This window comes from Tympanuchus pallidicinctus, unplaced genomic scaffold (assembly GCF_026119805.1).
Source record: "Tympanuchus pallidicinctus isolate F22 unplaced genomic scaffold, pur_lepc_1.0 scaffold36, whole genome shotgun sequence".
In the NCBI taxonomy this organism is placed as follows: domain Eukaryota; kingdom Metazoa; phylum Chordata; class Aves; order Galliformes; family Phasianidae; genus Tympanuchus; species Tympanuchus pallidicinctus.
Genome location: NW_026294754.1, coordinates 1,105,022 through 1,128,030, shown reverse-complemented (window position 1 = coordinate 1,128,030; position 23,009 = coordinate 1,105,022). Strand labels below are relative to the sequence as shown.

Sequence of the window (23,009 nt, the reverse complement as noted above, 5' to 3'; positions counted from 1 at the left end):
TACAGAAAGCCAAGCAGCTTATTTGTATTCCAGGCTGAGAGAGCTGGGGCTGTGCAGCTGGAGAAGGGAAGGCTGTGGGAAGAGCGGCCTTTGGTATCTAGAGGGGCTGTAAGGAAGAAGGGGCAGGTAGTTCAGCAGGGTTTGTTATAGCAGGACAATGGGAAATGGTTTCCAACTGAAAGAAGGAACTGGATATAAGGAAAGAGTTGTAAGGACAGTAAGGCACTGGTAGAGGTTGCCCACCTGAGGTCAGGATATGGGGCTGAGCACTGATGGGGCTGTGGGTGCCCCTGTGCATTGTGAGGAGTGGGACCTGATGGCTTTTAAGGGTCTTTTCCAACTCCAACCATTCTGTGGTTCTATGATTCCATAAATTCTTTTCACCCTTATCCCAGTTTCTTCTGGCTTCCTTCGGGGAACTTGGCAAAGCAGAACGTCGCTTTGCTGACTCCTCCCAAACCTCAACAGGCTGCAAAGGTGGGCCTGGGTGAACCTGATGAGGTTCAACACAGCAAAGTGCAGAGTTTTGTATTTGAGCCTGAGGAATCCCAGGCATTTATACAGACTGGAAGGAGTGGTGCTTGAAAGCAGCCTTGCAGAGAAGGACCTGGGGGTCCTGGAGGATGAAAACCTGAACATGAGCCAGCAGTGCTCCTGGAGCTCAGAAAGCAAAGAGGGGTGGCCAGCAGGGACAGGGAGGTGATTGTCCCCCTCTGCTCCGCCCTCGTGAGGCCCCATCTGCAGCACTGTGTCCAGGGCTGGAGCCCCCAGCACAAGAAAGACAGGGAGCTGTTGGAGAGGGTCCAGAGGAGCCACAAAGATGAGCAGAGGGCTGCAGCACCTCCCTACAAAGACAGGCTGAGGGAGCTGGGCTTGTTCAGCATGGAGAAGAGAAGCTGCGGGGTGACCTCAGTGCAGCCTGCAGTGCCTCAAGGGAGCCTGCAGACAGGAGGGGAGTCAGCTCTGTGCAAGGGGAGATGGCAGCAGGACAAGGGGAAATGGTTTGGAGTTGAGGGAGGGCAGCTGGAGGTTGGATGTCAGGGGGAAGTTGTTTAGAGAGAGAGTGGTGAGGGGCTGGAACAGCTGCCCAGAGAGGCTGTGATGCCCCGTCCATCCCTGGAGGTGTTCAAGGCCAGGTTGGATGGGGCCCTGGGCAGCCTGGGCTGCTGTGAGATGGGGAGGTTGGTGGCCCTGCATTGGTGGGGGGTTGGAGCTTCGTGATCCTTGAGCTCCCTTCCATCCCAAGCCATTGTGTGATGCTGTGTGATTCTGTGTGTACTCTCACATATCAATTCTACTCATCATTTCTCATTTGCCCACCATAACCAAAAGCCAGTCATAGGATCATGGAATAATTACGGTTGCATAAGATTGCCCAGATCTCCAATCCCAACGCACCCCCCCCAATTCCCTCCGTGCCGCATCCCCATGGCTCTGGAACGCTTCCAGGCTTGGTGACCCCACCATCTACCTGGGCAGCAGTTGGTGCCCAAATGTTCTTTGGCATTTGGAGGCACTGGGATTGCCCAAAAACAGGAAAAATAAAGGTTCAGAAGGACGGTCAGTGCGGGGCTCCCCTCACAGCAGGGCTGTCCCTGAGGAGGCCTCTGTGCAGCCGGAGCTGACCTCTGTGTGGCACCTGTGGGTGAGTTATCATCCTGTCAGCGCCTGGCTGCATTAAAATCTGCTTTGTAGCCATTTTAACGCCGATTGAGGGCGCGGACGGCAGCCTGGCAGGGCGGCAATACGCGCTGAAAGGGGAAGGGTTAATCCTCCCCAACATGGCGGCGCAGGGAAGACTACCTTTCCCGTCGATCCCAGCGTCAAGACCCACGTGATCGCTCCGAGCCAATGGGAAGCGTCGGAAGGCTGATATAGCCCTCCCCCCGGAAATAGGCCCTCTTTCCGCCGGGCGGCGCGGCTCAAGATGGCGGTGCAAATCTCCAAGAAGCGCAAGGTAAGGGCGGCCTCCCTCCGCTCCGCGGCCGCAGAGCACCCCCATATCGGCGGGGACGCGCTGGGGGCGGCCTCGGAGTTCATCGGGTTGGGGTGGCGAAAAGGGGATGGCGGCAGATGCGGAAGGATGGCGGCGGATGCGGCTTCAAGGCCGGGCGGGGAACATGGCGGCGGGGGGAGCGTGCGGCGGGCCCTGGCTGGGGCCGCGGGGAGCCGTCAATTGCTTCCAGGGATCGCGTGTGGGCCGCACACGGGGCTCGGAGCTTCTGTGTGCTGTGCTGAGGAGCGGCAGGGCGGGAAGGTGATTTTTCGTTGTTTTATAACGCGGAGTTTGGGTTTAGTGATGCTGTGCTCGTGCGCACAGGGTGTGGGTTGTGGTTGACTTGTCATGGAGTTGTCAGAATGGTTGGAAGGAACCTTAAAACTAGCCCAGCCCAGTCCCAACTGCTGCCATAGGTTGGTTGTCCCCCACCAGACCAGGCTGTCCGGGACCTCATCCAAGCTGGCCTCCAACGTCTCCAGACGTGGGGCACCTACAGCCTCTCTGGGAAGCGGTGCCAGCACCTCGCCACCTTTTGAATCAAGGAGTCTCTCCTAACATCTGCCCTAAATCTTCCTTTTTTTAGTCTATTACCATTCTCTCTTGTCCTGTTCCTCTCAGACCACCTAAAAAGTCGTTCTCTGTCCTGCTTAGAAACTACACAAGTATTGGAAGGCCACAGTGAGGTCTCTTCACAGCCTTCCCTTCTCCAGGCTGAACACCCCTAGCTCCCTCAGCCTGTCTCTATAGAGAGGTGCTCTATCCTCTGAGCATCCCCATGCTCTCCTCTGGATCTCATTCCACAGCCCCGTGTCCCTCTGGTGCTGGGAGCCCCAGGCCTCAATGCAGTGCTCCACATAGGGCCTCACAAGGGCAGGCAGAGGGGGACAGTCCCCTCCCTGCCCTCTGCCCCCTCTGTTGGTGCAGCCCAGGGAACTGTTTGCATTCTGGGCTGTGAGTGCTCACTGCTGGCTCCTGTCCTGCTTTTCTCCACCAGAACCCCCACACCCTTCTTGAGAGGGCTGCTCTCAAGGTGTGCTCTTATCTGGGATTGCCCCAGTCCAACACCCTGCACTTGGCCTTGTCAAACCTCCTTCAGTTCACCTGTGCCCACTTTTCCAACTGGTGCAGGTGCACTTGTTTGCCATCTCTCCCTTCTGCTGTGTCAGCTACACCACTCAGCTTGGTGCCATCAGCAAACTTGCTCAGGGCACACTTCAGGAGACCTAGCAGGGTTTGAGGCACCTGTGGGGCTGCTGAGGGGATACAATTTCTGCAGTGAGTTCATGCAAACTCACACTTCATCAAAGTACTTCTGCAAGACATAGAAACGAGATATTTGACTGTTTGCTCTGAACTGTGTCTGTTTTTGGGCATGAATCAGGCTCTGGTGTTGGCTTTTCCTGGAGGTGATTTATCTCTGGGAGCTTTAGGATGCTTTTATTTCACCCTCACTTCTGTTTTTTTTTCTGTTGGGAGAGAGAAGCTGTCAGACTGCAGGACAGGCCCGGGACCCAGACTTAAAATGTCAGATTCTTTTGTTGTTTTGGGAGGGATGAAGTGCTTACACCATCTTGGTCTGTTTGTTCCATAGTTTGTCGCTGATGGCATCTTCAAAGCTGAACTGAATGAGTTTCTGACTCGTGAACTGGCTGAAGATGGGTACTCTGGAGTAGAAGTCCGGGTCACTCCAACCAGGACTGAGATTATCATACTTGCCACCAGGTAACCAAAACACTGCTGTCCGCTTAGGAACACTGTGCAAGTCTTGATGGGGTGCTGTTGAAGTTTGGTAAGCATTATTAGGCTGAGGTGTTTGGGAAGGAGATGCTTCGGTAAAACAGAATCACCATCTAATCACCAGCCTGAGTAGGGTTAGCTGCTCAGTCTGGAAGCTCCTTGGGATGGTTGCAGGCTTTGACATGGTGACACTCCCTCAATCACACTGTGGTGGTGTTTTTTTTTCCCCCCCCCCAGAACCCAGAATGTGCTGGGTGAAAAGGGACGTCGCATCCGGGAGCTGACGGCTGTTGTGCAGAAGAGGTTTGGCTTCCCCGAGGGAAGCGTGGAGGTAAAACTGCTTCAGATAAAGCAGTTCTGAGTGGGCTGTGCCCTGGGCTGTGTGTGTGTGTCTGGGTGGCTTCAGCTGAGAGGGGATTTGACTTCAGGATCACTCGGGGCACGTTTTACCTGTTCTCACAAAGCAGTGTTGCACTGGAAGGCGAATATCGCTGTGCTGTCAGCTGTTTTGAGTGCGCTCAGTTGGTCTGGTTTTCTTGGCTTTCCAAGCGAATGAGAGCACAGAAGCAGGTAAAACTTGTTCCATTTCTCTAAAAATATTTTGTAGGGAGTATTTCTGTGCCAGCATTGAGGTGAGAGGTCAATCAATTCCATAGTTTTTGGAATTGATGCATTGCTGTCACCCTTATTAAATTCTTCATGCTTTTGCCTGTCGCCGTTCAGGTGCAGAACAACCTTTGAGACTTTTACGTGATACTGGAATGAATTAGACAATAGAGACAACAGTATTTCCCTGATGCCTTTGTAATGGTTAAAGTCTGGTGGCCTTGCTAGTAGTGCCCTCCAAAATAACTTATGAGAGGGGGGATGTGTGGTTTGGGGTGCCATCACGTTTCTTTCTGCTCAAGCAGTGTTGCTGGATCACGGTACACAATTGCTGATTCTCTCCAGAAACTATTTAATAACTCTTCAAGCCTTTGCATCATTGGCTCTGGTGCTCTTGTGTTTGTAATTTCTGAATCTCTCCTTCTCAGCTGTCAGACTTTGGCTGTTAGGGATGTTAGATTCGGTGCACCTCATTGTCCCAGCTCTGGTTCACAGATTCTGTGTCTTCCTGTCTGAAGATACAGCTTCTGCTTGGGTCTGAGGGATGGGGCATGGAGTGATATGAATCTCTTGGCTTCTTTTTAATGAAAATCATCTGGAAATAAAGGCCTTTCTGAGTTTGCTACTTATTTTTTCAGCTCTATGCCGAGAAGGTGGCCACCAGAGGTCTGTGTGCCATCGCCCAGGCAGAGTCCCTGAGATACAAACTTCTGGGAGGCTTAGCAGTGCGTCGGTGAGTAGAGCACGTTGAATTGATGCCCCAGCGAGGCTTTGTAGGACTCCAGAGTGCTGCAGGATAGTGCTTACCAACGTGAGATGTCTTCAATTGGAAAATGTAACCTACTAATGCTCTGCTCGCAGAGGGCAGTTAGCTTTTGTGGTAGATAGGAGCTTTTCATTTAGTATGCAGTTACTTTTGGTAATAATTGCTAGACACCGTATTCCAAAAGTCCTAGATTAGATCATAGAATCACAGAATGGTTTGGGTTGGAAGGGAGCTCAAGGATCACGAAGCTCCAACCCCCCACCAATGCAGGGCCACCAACCTCCCCATTTCACAGCAGCCCAGGCTGCCCAGGGCCCCATCCAACCTGGCCTTGAACACCTCCAGGGATCACAGGGGCATCACAGCCTCTCTGGGCAGCTGTTCCAGCCCCTCACCTCTCTCTCTCTAAACAACTTCCCCCTGACATCCAACCTCCAGCTGCCCTCCCTCAACTCCAAACCATTTCCCCTTTGTCCTGCTGTTATCTGCCTTTTCAAAGAGTTGGTCAGATGAGGTTAGAAGCTGTGTGACTGATGTGCATGAAGTCCACGTTTATTTGTTTGTGAATGCATGGTGGATGGACTGAAAACATAATTTCCAGCCTCGTGGCTGAATCATTGTTCAGATGACAGTGGCCTTGCTGCTCAGTTCCCTTCAGTGATGATAAGATGACGAGTCTGAAGGGATACTTCCTGCTGAGTGGAGCCCCTGCAGTATCACGTTCTGTGCTGCTGCCTGTGGTTCTTCAGCAGGAGCATCCTTTCAGTGAATGATTTAGAGGCATTTGTCTGAGAAGGGATTGGGGCTGCACTCCTGATGTGGGTGGGTTGGCTGCCAGAGAGCTTCTGCTCGTCACCAGGCTCACAACTACACGAGGTCTGTATGTAATTCACAGTACTCCTGTAAGCTTGATTTGGTAGTGCTAAAACACTACGAAGTCTTCTGCTGCTTTGTCTAGCACTGACAGGGCTTGAGTTGCATGACTGTATCTTTGAAAAAGGCAGATGTTAAAATGTGTTTGTCTGGCTTTGAACTAGTTGCAAAATGCCATTGGATGTAGCAGAGATGTCCCAAACCAGCGGGACCTGATGCAGTGGCTCTTTCTGCTCCCTGCCTGCAGGGCCTGCTATGGTGTCCTCCGCTTCATCATGGAGAGCGGTGCCAAGGGCTGCGAGGTCGTCGTGTCTGGCAAACTCAGGGGTCAGCGTGCCAAGTCCATGAAGTTCGTGGATGGTTTGATGATCCACAGTGGAGACCCGGTGAATTACTACGTCGACACAGCCGTGCGTCACGTCCTGCTCCGGCAAGGTGAGAGGCTGGGATGCAGGATCCCTCTGCAGCTCTGTTGGCCTTTTGTCTCAGTGCTTTGGAGCCAGCAGCTCTCAGTCACTGGTGTTCCCTCTCTGCTCTTCCCTCTCTACTTTGCCCTCGTGAGGCCCCATCTGCAGTGCTGCGTCCAGGGCTGGAGCCCCCAGGACAAGAAAGACAGGGAGCTGTTGGAGAGGGTCCAGAGGAGCCACAAAGATGAGCAGAGGGCTGCAGCACCTCCCTACAAAGACAGGCTGAGGGAGCTGGGCTTGTTGAGCATGGAGAAGAGAAGCTGCGGGGTGACCTCAGTGCAGCCTGCAGTGCCTCAAGGGAGCCTGCAGACAGGAGGGGAGTCAGCTCTGTGCAAGGGGAGATGGCAGCAGGACAAGGGGAAATGGTTTGGAGTTGAGGGAGGGCAGCTGGAGGTTGGATGTCAGGGGGAAGTTGTTTAGAGAGAGAGTGGTGAGGTGCTGGAACAGATGCCCAGAGAGGCTGTGATGCCCCTGTGATCCCTGGAGGTGTTGGAGGCCAGGTTGGATGGGGCCCTGGGCAGCCTGGGCTGCTGTGAGATGGGGAGGTTGGTGGCCCTGCATTGGTGGGGGGTTGGAGCTTCGTGATCCTTGAGCTCCCTTCCATCCCAAGCCATTCTATGATTCTGTGAACCGTACATCAACTCTTTAAAACCCAGTGCATTCTGTGCCTTCAGGCTGGAGATTTCACTCATCTGGGAGGTAGTAACTTAGATTTCAGTGCACCTCTGATCTTAGAGAGTATTTCAGTTGTGCTGTCCCTGGGTGTTCTCAGAAAATTTGTTTTCCACCCAGTTACCACAACCAAATTCTCACTAGTGGAGCTTGCACATTAGATCTGAAGGATCTTTTTTGCATCTGTTATGTGGGTGGGAAATGGAGAAAAGTCCTTCAGCAGACAGCAGGATTTTGTGTGCTCACTGTGGCTTTTGCTGCTAGTGGGGATTGAAGTTTCCACTTGGTAACATGCAGATTTTCCAGATACTCATTTGTGTTCTGAGCCTGGTAGCAGAACACCTTATAAGTACACATAGTGACTGTGTTCAAGAGCTGCTGGATTCTGTCTCTTGGCTCCCAGGGAAATCAGACCCACAAAAAAGCAAGCATTACTGACAGCTTTCCCACCACAGCTGCACTCTTTCAAGTCTTCCAGCTGAACCAGCCAAGCCAGCTTTCATCCCCTTGTCCTTTCCCACTAAAACACAAGTGACTTCTGCATCTTAATAGGCATTTCAGAGCACCAAATGTGAAGAGATTAGCATGAGCAGAGTTGTTCTGTCCTCCCTTCAGTGATGATACGATGACGAGTCAGAAGGGACGTCCTTGTGCCAGCACAGCCTGGTCGGTGCCATGTTCTGTGGTGCTGTGCTAAGGCTGCCTTGGACAGGATGTCCTCCTCATTGGTTGATTCAGAGGCATTTGTCTGAGAAGGGATACCAGAATATGGTGCAATTGGCCAGCTGAGCTATCCCAGGAAAGTCACAGAATGGCCAGGTTGGAAGGGACCCCTCAGGGATGGTGGATCTCCAACCCCCTGCCACATGCAGGGCCACCAACCCCCCATTTAATACTAGACCAGGCTGCCCAGGGCCCCATCCAGCCTGGCCTTGAGCACCTCCAGGGATGGATGGGGCATCCACAACCTCTCTGGGCAGCCTGTTTCAACACCTCACCACTCTCATAGTAAAGAATCAGGTTATAGCATGTTCTCATCACAGTCATCCCAGGCTGCAGTTAGCAAAGGCGGTGAGTTTAACAGAGATAAACACACCAGTGTAAATTTACATTAGGTAGATTTTTATGCTTTATCACTTTTAATTAGCTTCCATCAGTTCAGAGTTGTTGAGAGATGGTTTTGGTGCAGGTAGCTTAACTTTTGTAACTTTGTGTCCAATGAGCTTATCTTTAATGTTCTGTCCCTTTTTGGCAGGTGTGCTTGGAATCAAAGTCAAAATTATGTTGCCATGGGACCCAAGTGGAAAGATTGGCCCCAAAAAGCCTCTTCCAGATCATGTCAGCATTGTGGAACCCAAAGAAGAGATCTTGCCCACCACCCCCATTTCAGAGCAGAAAGGTGGCAAACCAGAACAGCCAGCCATGCCGCAGCCAGTTCCCACTGCCTGAGAGGTGAGTGCCTGTGAGCAGCAGGAATGAGCTGTGCATGCAGACTCAGTTTAACTGCACACTGAGCGTGCCCTTCCATGAAGATGTGATGACGAGTCTGAAAGGGAAGATCCTTGTCCAAGTGCCCTGCTTCTTGCTGTGTTCTACAGCGTGGATCTGGGGAGCTTGGGTCAGAATTTGAGTGACCTAGAGGCATTTGTCTGAGAAGGGCTCAGTGCTTAGATGTTTTAATGCTATTTTTCAAGCAGTGGTTGTACTGGTATCCAGTTGAGATTTGACTCTTAGAAGCCAGTACATCAAGCTTGATGTTAGGCTAGTTTCATTAGTAAATCACCAGGTTTTGAACTCCTGTCTTTCCTGCTGAGTCGCTTCTATAATGAACTGATCAGTGGAAATTCTCTGGGTTGTCACTGTTGAAAATGTGCGGCCTGGTGCTTTTAAAAGTTCTGCCTGTTTTCTCTGAGGGGGGCAGCAGGGGGCACAGGGCCTAAAGCCTTTCCCAGAAGGCTTCCTTTGCTGCCAGTGAAAGCCAGCCTGGGTTGTGCTTTGACTGAAACTCCTCACGAGAACAAGAAGGGTTCAGGAGGTGTGCAGGGCTGCAGTGAAACAAGGGGATCTGACTAGCAATTCTTGCTCGTGTAGGGGGAGATCATTGGCTAAAATGTAGGAAGTGAGAGACGTAACTGGAACACTTGGAGTTGCCTTGTCCAGCATTTTGGGTAGGAAAATAGTTATAGGAAATGATTTGCCACCATCTCACTCAGTTTTTTTTATTTGTTGTTTTTTTTTGTTGTTGTTGTTGTTGTAGGGTTTACATCATCTGCAACCAGAAGCTTGACTGTCCTGAAAACATCTCTTAATAAAATCACAAAAGACAGTGTTTGTGGAGGTGCTTTTCTTTTTTGCAAGGTATATTCAGGAAGAGCCTGAATCTTTGGTACGAAGGAATTTCTTTGCATTTCTTACAGCTTGTGTGACCTTCTGGAGTGAACTTAGCACATCCTGATCTAAACAGAGTGGGAACAAGGTGCTGATTTCTAGAGAGAGGTTTGGAGTCCACTGACAATTACGTTGCAGTCTTTCTCCAAGGCTTCCAGGAGGGGAGCTTGCTTAGCAATGTCCAAAGCAGTTGCAATCTCTCAGGCTTCACTTGAAGTATTACTGTATTTTCTACTAAATGCTTTTGTCACCTCTGTGTTTCAATTTCCCTTATTACTGAGAGATGTTTGCTGTGTGGCTTTCAAGGCTATGGAGAAGAGCTTCACATCTGTTAGGAGAAGTAACCTTTGTCCATGGTGATGTGGAACGAGGGCACCAAGTCTACCTGAGTTGAAGATGCATTTGGACCACAGAAATAAGATTGGAGTTTTGAGTGGTTCTCTGTGGAGCCCAGAATTGTACTCAGTGGCCCTTTTGTGGGTGCCTTTCAACTCATCGTATTCTGTGATCCTGTGGAACTCTGTGGTAGGCATTCACACGTTACATGAGGAAAAAAAGTACATTTCTTTGTGTGTATGTAGATTTCAGACCTGTCCTAAGCACTTAAATGCACACACATTTAAATGCTTGAGGAAAAACTCATCTTCCTTTGAGGCTTGAATAGACAGTCTCTTAATCTGTTGCTCTATTGCAGACAGGCTTTAATGAGCTGTGGGGTTGCATGGATAGATCCTTAAGTTGAGGATTAGATGAGGTAGACAGGGATGTGTTCTCTCTTCTGTTCCGTTGCTGTGTGCAGAGTGTTGGTGCTGTTCTTGCCTGCTGTGGTCTGGTGAAAGCCCTGTGGCTGGAGAAGTCAGCATGAGCACTCCATTAACTTTCAGGCTGATATTGAAGTCACTGTGATGCATATCACAAGAGATAATGATGTTCACGAGCTTTTTGTTTGCATTTTGAGCAGTTTGGAACTCAATTGTTTCATTAACTGAAATTATACAAACCTGCAATTTATTTTTTTTTTCCTTAGGAAGAGTGCCTTTACGTCCAGTTTCCCATTTTCTATTGCATTTGGGTCAGGGCAGTTCCAGATAAGAGTACAGAAGGGAGGAGAACTCACTAAGAGCAACCCTACAGAGAAGGACGTGGGGCTCCTGATGAATGAGAAGCAGGACAGGAGCCAGCAATGTGTGCCCACAACCTGGAAGGCCAGCAGTCCTCTGGGCTGCACCAACAGAGGGGACAGTGGGCGAGGAGGGGACTGTCCCCCTCTGTGTGCCCTTGTGAGGCCCTGTATGGAGCACTGCATTCAAACCTGGGGCCCCCAGCACAGGAGGGACGTGGGGCTGTGGGTCCAGAGGGCACAGGGATGCTCAAGGATGGAGCACTTCTCCATGGAGACAGGCTGAGGGTGTTCAGCCTGGAGAAGAGAAGGCTTTGGGGGGACGTCCTTGTAGGCTTTCAGTACTTGAGGAGAGCTTTCAAAACAGCAGGGAGACAGACTTTTTGCAGGATCTGGTAGGGGTAGGACAAGGGTAAAGGGCTTTAAACAAAGAAGGGAAGTTTAAGTTAGATGCCAGGTGGAAATTCTTTTCTTGGGGAGTGATGAGGTGCTGGCAACAGCTGGCCAGAGCATCCTGTGGATTCTCTGTTCCTGAATGCATTCAGGGCCAGGCTGAATGGGAGCCTGAGCAGCCTGATACAGGGGCAGCCAGCCCATGAAAGAGGGCTTTAATGTTCCTTCCAACCCAAGATATTCTCTGCAGGAACTAGGCAGGCAACTTAAGGACTGGAATTTCATACAGACAGCATCAGGAACTGGTCTGTCTGGCAGTGTGTGAGCGTGAGCCTCAGCCTTCCTGTTGCTGGCATCTCTGACAAGGCCCCTGGAAAGCTGGCCTGGCAGAGTGATGCTTGAGATGCTGGCTAGGTTTAGTAGAAACAGCTGTGCTGTCTCAGGGTCCCAGAAAACGAGTCTGATTTCAGGTTCCTGCACACATCTTACAGTGGACAGCTTTACTAGTTAGCTATCATTAAACTGCAGTCCTCAATGATAAAAACCACATTTGTAACAAGACAGTCTGGGAGTAAGAAAGGCTCAGGAGCTCTGGAAGATCTGAAATAGCTTTAACTTGCTTGAAATGATGCTGTTGTAGGCTGATGGTGTTGTGAGACCGCCAAGATTGGTGCTGGGGGTGGATGCTGCAGTTTTCTGCAGTAAAAAAGGCTGTGATCCCTCAAGCACCTGGTCCTTATTCAGGCTCTGGGGATTTGCACACGGATGTGTGCACCTGCCTTTTTTTGGTGCAGGGAAAAGGGGAGATATCTGCAACTCTCTGCTTGTGGCTGAGTGGCAGATGGTTGCTTGGATAGCCAGCATGTTAATCCCTTTCCAGCAGTGGGAAAACAGGCCAGCAGTGTGAGACCTTGCCAGATTTTCTAAGGCTTAGCTTTGTGTTGACTGAAGCTACAGGTTCTTGCTTTTTTCTCCATTTCCTTTGACTGTATCTCAGCCAAAGAAGCTTTCAGTTGAGCAGTCAGCAAGGCTGTCTAACAGATGTTTGCTGCCCAGTTGAATGTCACAGCAGGGAAGGGCAGCAGGTCCTCCTGTCTGTGCAGCATTAAAGATGCTCGACACTTGCAAGTTTGCATACTTAGTAACAGAGCTCCTTTCCTATGACACAGACGTCATGGGAATTCGATGTGCACACACAGCATTGGTCTATAAATTCCACATTAAGGCATGCTAGATTTAATAACGCCGAGGAATGTCTGGAAGTTCTTTTTTTAAACACAGTATTTTGTCTCCTGCCAAGCCTTGCAAGTCGGTCTGGCTGCCCAGGGCTTCACTGAAAAAGTTTTATTTCAAAATTATACAACGGTCATCGTGTGGTACAGGGACAAGAGAAGCCATAGGCCAACTGCATCCAAACGATGCGAGTTACACTATCTGCTGCTTTGCCCTCCCCTTCTCTCCCTTCCTCCCCCCCCCCATCTTCCATAACGTGGTACAGCATATGGGTTTCAGTGCTCTGATTCGTCAGGTTGTGCAGCATACACACCGGGTTTGAGGCTTCCTCTGCATTTGGGTACAGCCTTGTGGGTTCCCTCCTCTGCCCAACAGTCAGGAAAGCAGCTGGGAGTACAAACTAGGAAGAAACTGAGGACAAGCCCTCCCTGCATGGCTGGCTTGGATGAGACTTAGGGCAGACCTGCTTTTCTGCAACTGTCAAACTTGCAAATCTGGAGAAGATGCAGACAGGTTAAACTTGGAGTTGCAAGTTGAGTTTTTTGCTGTATGACATCTCTGATAAGATGTAAGAAGTAACAACTTGTTAATAAATAAGTGGAAGCAGTCACATGGGTGTTCTGAAAAAAGTGCAGTATTGGGCTTGTATGACAGCAAATGCATTGGCAGGAAAACACAAAGAAAAGCAATGCAGTCACGCTGTCTCTGCTCGTTCCAAGTAACTGCTGCTAATGTGACACCCCAGATTTCTCTTATTTCAATAGTCTTGTCATGTCTTGCTTTGCAGTGTGTCTCAGTGCACAGCAAGGCTTGTCTGACACATGCTTCAACGCTCTTGGGGTTGCATCAGTTCTTTTAAGTAGGATTAACCTGACAATGTCCTTTAGTCTGAGGAAGGTGGGATAAACCTCCAAGTTTAGGCTGGAGCAGGCTATGAAACTTGTTAATTATCAGACATAAATACGTACACAATTATAAATACATTTGTTTTTCAGTGTGCCCTTATCCAGGTCAGCCAGCAGGGAGCTAAAGAGAAGAGAGGAGCTGCAGAAAAGGGACATTAAGGAGTCAGGTGAAGGAAATTAAAGGTTTATATTGAGGCAAGTGGAAGTGAGCCTTGGTCCACCTCCCTGCTAGAGGCCAGCAGGAGTCCCCTGGTCTGGTACAGAAGCTGATGGGGTATCAGCCCTGCCTCTGACTAGGGGAACCTTCACAGTGTAAACTCTTTCACAGTCCTGTGTGCTGATGCAGGAGCACCACAAATTTCTCCATTTGCCTGGTTTGTTTAATTGGAGTTGTCAGCCCAAAAGTCTCCTTATAATTCTGAGAGCCACATAAATAATTCCACAGGTGTCTGTACAAGCCTGCCTCTTTGGCCTCTCTGCTGACATCTCAAAGCCACCTATTTTGCAGAACATAGACCAAGGCTGCACCTGGCTTTGCAGTATTCTAGCTAAGGACTGACAGCTGGGTGCTGGGGAAGCATCTATCAGCCATCCAGAGCAGGGTGAGGCAGGACAGAAAGACACAACAACATGGGATTTCAGCTCCTGCTTGATGTCAGTGTCCTGTTCTGCTCCCAGTGGTACACTTGGGGCTGAAGCACAGAACCTGCTCTGGTTGTTCTGTTTTGTACCACTTGAGCTCAGCATACCTGTGCCTTCTGCCACAGGCAAGAAGCAACTGCAGAGGAATCAGAGCAGCTTTAGCATGGTGCTGCATGGCACCAAAGCAAGCGAAAAGCAGGCAGAACTAAAGGTGCAGAAGCATTAGAGATGGAAAGGTAGAGAGCTTGTGCCTTTGCAGGGCTGATGGTAGTAGCAAGGTACTTGAGCAGGTGCAGGGAGGAACCAGGCGTAAGCCCAAACATCTCAACTGAAGTGCTGAGACAACACATGGCAGTTCCTGTCCACTTGGTTTCTTACTGTGCCAGGCTCCCCTGTTCTCTGGAGGTGGGTTTGTGCAATGGATTTTGTATTTGGGGGTGAGGTAAAGTGTATGCTGGTTTCTCATCACAATGCACCCTGGTCTGAATAGCACCCATAGTTCGAGAAGGATACAAAACAGTGTTTCCCCTTTTTTGAAATCCCCCCCTAAAAAACACGCAAACCAAAACAAGCTCTGGAAAAAAAAACTACAACTCATCACGCATCTTGTCTCCTTTGGGCCTGACGAGCCTGCCAATGAAGAGAATGGAGTTGGTTTTGCTGTCCTTGATCATGAAGATGAAGGGGTGGTCAGCATAGAAGAGCTTGGGGTTCCTCATCTCCTCTCGGCCATAGATGTCAGCATCATAGGGGTTTCCATCTGTGTCCCATTCAAGAGCAGCAGCATGGAAGACGTTGGATAAGTAAAGATCTTTCTTGCCAGATATCTTTGACAGGTCAGCCTTGGTTTTGTCAATAGCTTCTGTCAGGCCCAGGTCAGCCAAGTGTTTCTAGGAAGAGAAGAGAGGTCAGCAACCTTCCCAAACACGACACAGTGCAATCTGTTCCATCCACTGTCAGTCTAGGCACCAGAAAAAGGTCCAGCCTAGGCAGTCCATTACTCCACTTCTCTCTCCCACCCCAAATAGCTGCAAGGCTTAACTGCTTTATTCAAGGACCTCCTTTACCTGAAGGTCATGGCTGACTTCCAGGACGACCTTAGGCAGCGAGATGGCCACAGATCTCTTCTTCATCTTGCCGGCCCAGGTCTTTAGCTGTTCCCTGTTCAGCAGTTTCTCAACCCTCTCCAGAGGCTCCACGTGGTTTGGCATGATAAAGATCATGCTGGAGAGCTTGTGAGCCAGTGGCATCTCTACCACCTGGAGCTTCTCTGCCTCATCATCGTAGTAATTGTAGAGACCTTGAAGTCAGAATCAGAGATGGGAAATGGTGAGATGCAGGGTATGGGCAAATAGCCACAGCCTTTCTGCCAGTTCATCCTGGGCTCCCCTGACACTGAAGGAGGAAAGTCTCAGTGCCGTTTTGGGAACTGGCCCAGCTTCATTGGAGTTGGCAGCAACTCATAACTGTGGTTTTCATTCACGTCATGAGTTAAGAGTTTATTCCTAAGAGCAGATCTAGATTCTCTCTGCTAACATAGACTGAATCAAGCAGTTATGCCATGCTACGCTTTGTTCTCTCACTCGTTGCCCATGAAGCAAAGTTATCTTGGAAGCAGTTAGTGGAAAACTGAGCAACAGCAAGCTCATTTCAGCTGGTCCTGAGGCATGGGGCAGGTTTGCAACTTACCTGTACGATGCATCATTGGAACACCCACCGTGTAGGAGCGGGTCACCATGAAGCCACGGTTATCCACCATCTTATGATGGAACTTCTCATCCCAGTGAGCTGCAGGAAAGAGAGATTCAGCATTTGAGAAAAGGGAGCACCAAAAAAAAAGAATAGATATTATGCTCTGAAAAACCGTATGCTTCTGGTGACCCAAGGTTGGTTTAGGCTGCTGTATATGGGCTCAAGGTGGGCTTGGGGTCACCTGTAGCAAGAACTGAAGGCAGCACTTACGCTTGAAGAACATGGCGTTGACAATAAGGGCTCCATCAGTTTTCTCAACATCTTTTGTGACTTCTGGGAGTTTCCCATCCGTGGTCTGGGCTGCCCACTCGTTAATGGATTTCAGGGCGCTCCTCTTGTCCCGAAAGTTGATCTTGGAGTGCTCATAGTTGTAGTGTTTCTTGCTGTTCTTCACAAAGTCATCGGCAAAGTTGATGGAGGCAGGGCCATACAAGCGGTTGCCGATCTTCCAGGTAACATTACGGGCTGTGCTGTTGCTCACCTCGTTGAGGAGCTCCGACAGCCCACTGTGCACGTAGTCATCATTCAGCTTGTCTGCACTGAGCACGGCCTTGGCTTGGGACGCAGTTGTAGCCTTGCCTCCAAGGGACACGAGGCCCAAGGAAGAAGCCACAACCACGGGAGACAGCAGGATGTTCTCCATGTTCTTGTCTTTGGCCATGGCGTGGTAGAGGTTGAAGGCCAACGTCGTGCTGCGGTCGGCCAACGTTGTTGCCTTGTCGCTCAGCTTCCTGTCCTCCGAGGGCACAGCTGCTGCGAGGCCACAGAGAGCGAGCACCAGGAGAAGCTGCATGGTTTTGGCAGCACCAAACACGTCTGGGGACCTGCTGGGCAGGAAGGGTTCACCATTAGTGTGTCCCAAGCCTTCCCTGGAGCATTTAGAGACCCATCCAGTGAAATCCACACCTAGGAGCATCTGCATCCGTGCTGTGCTTGCAGTGCAATGATCCCAAATCCACATTGGGCCTTCCCTCAAGCAAGAGACCAGGCTGTATCCGAAATGCAGGACCCGAGCATTTTTTGAATGAAAGCTTCCTTTCTAGCCTGTTTTTACTGTATTATGTTCATGCAGAATTGTAGAATCATGAAGATTGGAGAAGACCTCCAAGATCACCCATGCTACCATGCTCACGTCCCTCAGTGTCACATTCCCACAGCTCTGGAACACCTCCAGTGATGGTGACTCTCCGAGTCCCTGAACAGCCATGTGCCAATACTTCACCACTCTTTCAGAGAACAGATTTGCCCTAATATCCAACTTGAACCTCCTCTGGTGGAACTTGAGACCATTCTTCTCTTTTCTATGTACAATCAATGACTTAAGGGTGGGGGAATGGAGTATTTCTGCCCCCAGAGCAGCAGATCAAACCTCTGCGCTGGTCAGGAAAAGCTAGAAGTGGGATGTTCCTGCTGCCTAAGGGCCACGTAGCACAGTTCCAGCCCAGGGCTAATGTATGGTGGGGGTTGTCCTCCACGGGGACCCCCACAGAACTCAGTGCCCAGCTTTTTTAGGCACTAGATGGAGCACAAGAGCTTCCTACAAAGTGCGCCCTCCGAGAATCACACAGTCCTTAAGGTTGAAAAAGACTGCTAAGATCATCTAGTCCAACCCACCCTACCATGCCCACTGACCATGTACCTCACTGCCACATCCCCATGGTTCTGGAACACCCCTGGGGGTGGTGGGGCCACATCCCCCCTGCCCTTCCCCCAGGCAGCCTGTGCCAGTGCCCGGCCAGCAGATCCAAGGCTGGCTGTGCAGCTCTTGGTTTTGTCTGTTCAGTTTTGCCAGGAAGTCAGGGGAAAAAAGGGAGCTGCTGAACCCCTCTTTCCTCCTTTTTAGCATCTATGTGCATTAGGTAGATGCATCTCGACATAAGCACACACATTCCCATTGAGGTCCAAGCTAAAACACATCCTCAGCCTGACCAATCCTAAATGCTGGTCCGGAAAGCTCACTGGAATACCAGCTCCAAACGAATGCATTTGTCCTCCAGTGGGTTGTTTGGCCTCCCTCTCTATTGAATGGGCAGCAAAATGTATTTGCAATGAGAAACCATCTGCCTACGCCCCATCTCTAGCTAGACTTTTCCTCCTTATCAGTTTCACAGTGCTCACAGCCAAGCCTGCTGCTGGCCCATTCCCACCCCTTAAATCCCAATTTCGCACCCAAAGCCAGCACAGCTCCCATGGGGCTGCATCCAGTGGTTCTGTCCTCACAACCTGCTTGGAGCCATCCCAGTACACGCAGGGATGAGAGCATGGCTGTTTCAGGGTTAAAGCAAAGCCAGCAGGAAGCGAAGGGCCCTCTGGGATTACATATGGAAGGAAGCACGCACGCACACAGCCCGAAGCAAAGAGTGCGCAGTTGCACCGGGAACCCATTGCCAGCATGGGAGTTACGTAGCAATTTAAACCCTAAAGCCCTTTTGGGAGCAAGCTTTCTGTTGGAGGGAAGTGCTGCCCCAGCTGCCCCAAAGCCACAGGTTGAGCAAAGGGCTCAGAACTGCCCTTAACACACTTGAAGGCGCACCTAACATTGGGTGGCCGTTTAGAATTGGGAAGTATTTGCTTTTTTTCTTTTTTTTTCCTCCCCCTTTCCTTTCTAAAGATACCTTGAAACTGTTTCATAGTGAGGTCAACGTTTGCCTTGTTCATTCTGAAAGAAAAGAGATACAGGGAGTAGTTCTCTTGCAAGCAACCCGCTGCCCACGCTGCTCACATCCTCAGCCTAAAAATGCTTCACTTCTTCAGCAAATGGCCACAAAAAAAAAATCAGCCTGGGGCACTGGGCTGTGATGAGTGATTGCAGCCCACAGCAGCGAGATGGAGAAATTCCTCCTATTCTTCACTTAGGAGTGAGATTATGGGCGAATCGATAACCCAGGGTGGAAATAGATCCAGATAACAGTGGTGGAATGTGCAACAGACTGCATCCTCTCTTGCAGCCCTCCAGCCCAGCCCTACGAGGGGACGCCCCGTGCCAGCGTGGCATCCTGCATTGCTCAGCGGGGCTCTGAGGGACCGGCCAGAACCAGGACTTTGGAGCAAATGCAATTATTTCCATGCTATCAGAAGGAGGTGAGGCTTTGTTAAGGCAGGCAGAAGGATGAGGTTAGTAGTCTTGTGCTGAGTGCTGGACCCCAAGGTCCCCAAGGCTGGGCAGGAGCTGATGGCTTTCTCCAGCCTCAGACCAAGTCGGCGCTTCCATAATTCCCTTCTTCTCTCCCCCCTTCCCCCCACCAAAAAAAAAACCAAACCCTTCTGGTTCAACTACACTGCAATCACCTCTAGCGAAAATGGTGGGGACCTTTGAACATTTTGCCTTTAGCACAGTTGGGCAAAACAGCTTATGGGGCACCACCCCATCCCCAAAACTCACCCATATACTTCCCCACCGCACCCCCAACCCACCTCCATGCAAGCCTTCACCCCCCTCCCCACCCAGCCTCCCATACCCCTGCCCTATGGGGCCGGCCAGCAGCACGCAGCCCCCAAATAACAACTTGCATCCTCCTCCCTTTGCAGTGCGGGTGCCCAGGGGCTCAACCCCCCTCCTTTTACCTTCGGAGCAGTGCAGGATCGGGGCTCACTTCCCTGTGCACCTCCCGGTCCAGAGGAGGGGGTATATAAGGGGCCGGCAAGAAACTTCTGGAAGTTGGGAAAACCTCTCTCTCAAAAAAAAAAAAAAAAAAAAAAGAAAAGAAAAAAATCCAGCCTGGGGAGGGAGAGAGGAAGGGGAGGATCCGAGTGAACTCTCCCGGCCTCCCACCAATAGCAGGGAGCGGGCGGCTGGAAAGGGGGGGGATCCGGGGGCTGGGATTGAGTCCGAGTCCTAACAGGGCTCCTGCATTGATATGGGGCTCTGGAAGAGCTTTTTCGGTGCCCCAACTGCTTGGTTGTGCATGAGGAGGTGCGGGGTGTCACTGCTTGGGTGCAGCACGTCGTTGCACCTTCTGCAGTGTCACTGCTCGTTTTGCAGGGTGTTAAACTTTATGGCATTTCAGGCTGTTGCAGCAGGCTCTGCCCGATGGACCAGCTGTGACCACAGGCAGCAGAGGTTTAACATCTGACTTTGCCTTCAAGCCACATGTTGCCTTCTGAAATGTCTCCTTGTTTCCTTGGAGACCTGCATGTGCTCTGCAGGGACCTGATGGCCAATCTGCAGGTTTCTCTATATCCCAGTTTCCCTTACTGTACCATATCCCACAGACACTGCTTCTCCATCCATCTCCCCACCTGCGTTAACCTCCTTACCCATGGCATCTCCCACGCTTCCAGACCTCACTTGCCTCATAGGTTAGCAGGTTGCTTGGTGTCTGTTCTTCATTATAACATAAACATGGTGTCAGTATCCTCATTCCCAGTAGTAATTCTGCAGTTTGGAAAGGGCTCATCTTCTGTTGGTGCGTTACAGCAGCAAATATTCACAGCCCCAAAATACTATGGAAAGAGTTAATCTGTGGACAGCCAGTGTCAGGTTGGTGGAGAGCTCCTGCAGTGAGGAATGTGAACTGGAGAAGTTTCTGTGCTGAGTCATGAGTACTGAACTCCACTTAGTTTCACCCCTTGTCTCATTTGTAAGCCGGTGTGGGATGTTTTTTTTTTGTTTGTTTGTTGTTTTTTTTTTTTTAATGGCAATTTGGCAGCCCCACAGGGGCATAGTGATATTCTAGGTATCATAGAACCATAGTATGGCCTGGGTTGTAAAGGAGCACAGCGCTCATCCAGCTCCAAGCCCTGCTGTGTGCAGGCTGCCAACCAGCAGCCCAGGCTGCCCAGAGCCACATCCAGCCTGGCCTTGAATGCCTGCAGGGATGGCGCATCCACAGCCTCCTTGGGCAACCTGTGCCAGTGACACTACCCAGTAATCAAACAGTGTGCTCTTTGGTAAGTACCACATCAGCAGGAGGATGCTGCATCACTGTGCTGTGTAGCCGTGGTCTATGTCTCACCTTGCTTCTAATCATAGTGGCATAGAATCACAGAACAATGGACTGGTTTGGGTTGGAAGGGATCTTAAAGGCCACCCAACCCCATCCCTCCATGGGCAGGGCTACCAGGTGCCCAGGGTCCCATCCACAGCTGTGGGCACTTCCAGTGATGTGGCACCCACACCTCTGGGCAGCAGTGCTGTGGCCTCCCCACCTTCCACATGAAGAATTTCCCCCCCATAATGCTGGGTTTGGCTCTGCAAATTGCCCTCAGAAGGCAGAGGTCTCAGCGTGTTGCTCCCTCTTGTAGAAAACTCCTGTCTACTCCTGTGGCTCTGTTCTGCAAGCACCTCAAGCTGGAATCAGCACTTAACATCATTCCTCCAATTCTAGAAAGCAGCACCCAGAGCCCCCCTTGTTCAAGCTTTTCCCCCAGCTGCCATTCACCAGCTCTGATAGCAACCCAGAATGTGTTTTTCTCTGACAGTGCTGCTCACAGCAGCAACAAGAACTTGATCACAGCAGCAGCAGATAGCAGGTTTGTTCTGCTCACCAACTGTTTGCTTGTGGCTGAGAGAAGGCCCTTCCCAACAGCCTTTAGTACAGCTGAATGGATCCACGCGGTGTTATTTGCACAAGATCTATTCTAGGGGAAATGTGCCAAAGGTCCCACTCCCTGGGCGACCTTTTGGGTGCCAAGCTGGAAGTCATTTCTGGCTTGATGTGATTTTTTGTTTATTTTTCAACGTGTGTGTGTGCAGAAATACCTGAACAAACTGCATTTCCAGCTGGCGGCTTCCCTGGGCATTATGCATCCAGGCAGGTTCCTTAGGATTAGGAACAGGGGCAGAGGGATGGGTTGGGGTTGGACTCGGGGATCTTGGAAGTCTTTTCCAACCTTAACGATTCGATGATAATGACCTCATGGTGGTGATGTGTGGAAGTTGGCTTCCCTCTGGGAAGGATCCATAGGGAGAGAGGGTTCTGCAGTACCTTGAGCATCAAGGTTCTTGCACACCAGCGTACACTTGGAGCACTTTTCTTTGACTGGGGCTTGAATTCTTGGATGTGGATCAGCTTTATTACAATGGAGTGAAAGAAAAGAAGTTGCTGGTTGCAAGCAATCAATCCTCATGGGGAGTGATGCTGATCTATACCAGCTCAGAAACCAGAAGAGCTCCTTCAAGCTCCCAGCAGCAGCTGCTTTCCTCTGCCAGGTTTTGGATTGCTCCACCTTCAAACCCTTCTGTCTAGTCGCTTCCCGGGTAAGGATGTCTTTTTTTTCCTCCCCCTTCCCAGTAACACTTAAAATAAATTGTAAAGCTTTTCATCCTTCTCAAGCATTAAACTCCTTTGACAGAGTACTTATAACAGACTTGCCTCCATAAGGGGAATTTGGACTTGAATAAAAATAGCTCTTTGTGACTGAGGACAGGCAGCCAGCACAAACCTTTGCCTGATTTTTCCCCCCACTGCCCCCCTGTTCACGCTATCATTAATTGCCCTGCACTCCTAATGCATCCCCACACAACACAACCCTGGCTGCTCTGCTCTCGGATAACCGCACTTAGGGCTGTGCACATGCGGAAAAGGAGCGCGTTCTCCCCAAATCCAGTCGGGATCCTATTTTCCAAGGCAAAAGCAGTAGGAATGGGGGATATATTTGCTGCCCTGGAGTGCTTTCTGTGTGCAGCCAGGCTTAGAGGCTCTCCCTGCCCCCACAGTGCCACGTAGGAGATCGGAAGGCGGTGGGATGGGAGAGGAGCGGGAAGGGGGAGCGATGCTGGGAGTTGCCTTCTTCCGTCCTCCCTGCTCCGTAATGAAAGGCCCGGCTGCCAAAAGGCACGGCTCCTCCCCGCCTGCCTGCTCGTGTGGATTTCTTTGGGCAGAGCTATTTCCAGCGTGGTTGTGCCCCTGGGGATGGAGAGGTTTCGTTTTAAGATCTGTTGAGGGCTGCCGTGATGTCTCAGCACGGCTGCTGCTGTGTGGGTGCAGTCTGTGATCGCTGGCAGTAGTGTGCGTTCTCTTCCTTCCAGTGAGTGTAGCACAAGAATATAAACGTAAGCAGGGATTTGTGGAGATCCTCAAACACTTCCATCGGAAGTGTTTTAATATGCATTGCAGTAAGGCCCGTGAGTCGCTTAATTTTGATATTTTTTATTAAATTAATTAGTTTTGATTTTGCCCAGGCAGGCTGTGATGCCCCGTCCATCCCTGGAGGTGTTCAAGGCCAGGTTGGATGGGGCCCTGGGCAGCCTGGGCTGCTGTGAAATGGGGAGGTTGGTGGCCCTGCATTGGTGGGGGGTTGGAGCTTCGTGATCCTTGAGCTCCCTTCCAATCCAAACCATTCTGTGATTCTACGTTATTTCAGTTGCTTTTTGCAATAATTCTCACCCTGAAGTCCTAACTGTTTTGTTAAGTCATTATTCTCAATGTTATGCTTTCCTTACTGACTCTACGATTCCATTACTAGCTCAGTTCCTCAGCAAAACTCTTGCCAATTTAATGCACAGACATGAAAT

General features: G+C 50.5%; 2 protein-coding genes and 3 non-coding genes across 7 annotated transcripts; 4 read left to right on the top strand and 1 right to left on the bottom strand.

The window, feature by feature from the left end:
* Positions 1-1,854: 1,854 nt before the first annotated feature.
* Positions 1,855-9,760, top strand: RPS3 (ribosomal protein S3). 2 transcript variants are annotated; one of them, XM_052699394.1, is made up of 7 exons: positions 1,855-1,957; positions 3,591-3,721; positions 3,974-4,067; positions 4,981-5,075; positions 6,229-6,416; positions 8,376-8,572; positions 9,538-9,760. In XM_052699394.1, the coding sequence occupies exons 1-6, from the start codon at positions 1,928-1,930 to the stop codon at positions 8,567-8,569; spliced, it is 732 nt and encodes a 243-aa protein (XP_052555354.1). In that variant the 5' UTR covers positions 1,855-1,927; the 3' UTR covers positions 8,570-8,572; positions 9,538-9,760. The 2 variants fall into 2 exon arrangements, with proteins under 2 accessions (XP_052555354.1, XP_052555353.1); XM_052699393.1 differs by lacking the exon at positions 9,538-9,760 and adding an exon at positions 9,378-9,446.
* On the top strand, positions 5,761-5,905 carry LOC128088711 (small nucleolar RNA SNORD15). Its single transcript, XR_008210378.1, has one exon. It is a non-coding gene; the product is annotated as a small nucleolar RNA SNORD15 (small nucleolar RNA).
* On the top strand, positions 7,730-7,877 carry LOC128088712 (small nucleolar RNA SNORD15). The gene has a single exon (XR_008210379.1). It is a non-coding gene; the product is annotated as a small nucleolar RNA SNORD15 (small nucleolar RNA).
* LOC128088713 (small nucleolar RNA SNORD15) lies at positions 8,642-8,778 on the top strand. Its single transcript, XR_008210380.1, has one exon. It is a non-coding gene; the product is annotated as a small nucleolar RNA SNORD15 (small nucleolar RNA).
* Positions 9,761-12,350: 2,590 nt separating the features above from the next.
* SERPINH1 (serpin family H member 1) lies at positions 12,351-19,275 on the bottom strand. Of its 2 annotated transcripts, none has more exons than XM_052699336.1 (5): positions 19,118-19,275; positions 15,764-16,380; positions 15,491-15,589; positions 14,869-15,101; positions 12,351-14,691 (listed from the first exon to the last, which is right to left on the bottom strand). In XM_052699336.1, exons 2-5 carry the CDS (start codon positions 16,344-16,346, stop codon positions 14,389-14,391), a joined length of 1,218 nt encoding a protein of 405 aa, XP_052555296.1. In that variant the 5' UTR covers positions 16,347-16,380; positions 19,118-19,275; the 3' UTR covers positions 12,351-14,388. The 2 variants fall into 2 exon arrangements, with proteins under 2 accessions (XP_052555296.1, XP_052555295.1); XM_052699335.1 differs by having other exon boundaries at positions 15,764-16,377; positions 19,118-19,274.
* Between the last annotated feature and the right edge of the window lie 3,734 nt (positions 19,276-23,009).

What these genes read in the sequence shown, in the direction of transcription:
- SERPINH1 (XM_052699336.1), bottom strand. Translation starts at nt 16,346, where the DNA reads ATGCAGCTTCTCCTGGTGCTCGCTCTCTGTGGCCTCGCAGCAGCTGTG. An exon ending in CAACGCCATGTTCTTCAAGC is followed by an intron (nt 15,590 to 15,763) that starts GTAAGTGCTGCC and finishes TCTTTCCTGCAG; the next exon opens with CTCACTGGGATGAGAAGTTC. An exon ending in AAGTCAGCCATGACCTTCAG is followed by an intron (nt 14,692 to 14,868) that starts GTAAAGGAGGTC and finishes TTCTCTTCCTAG; the next exon opens with AAACACTTGGCTGACCTGGG.
- RPS3 (XM_052699394.1), top strand. Translation starts at nt 1,928, where the DNA reads ATGGCGGTGCAAATCTCCAAGAAGCGCAAG. An exon ending in AAATCTCCAAGAAGCGCAAG is followed by an intron (nt 1,958 to 3,590) that starts GTAAGGGCGGCC and finishes TTTGTTCCATAG; the next exon opens with TTTGTCGCTGATGGCATCTT. An exon ending in TCCCCGAGGGAAGCGTGGAG is followed by an intron (nt 4,068 to 4,980) that starts GTAAAACTGCTT and finishes TTATTTTTTCAG; the next exon opens with CTCTATGCCGAGAAGGTGGC.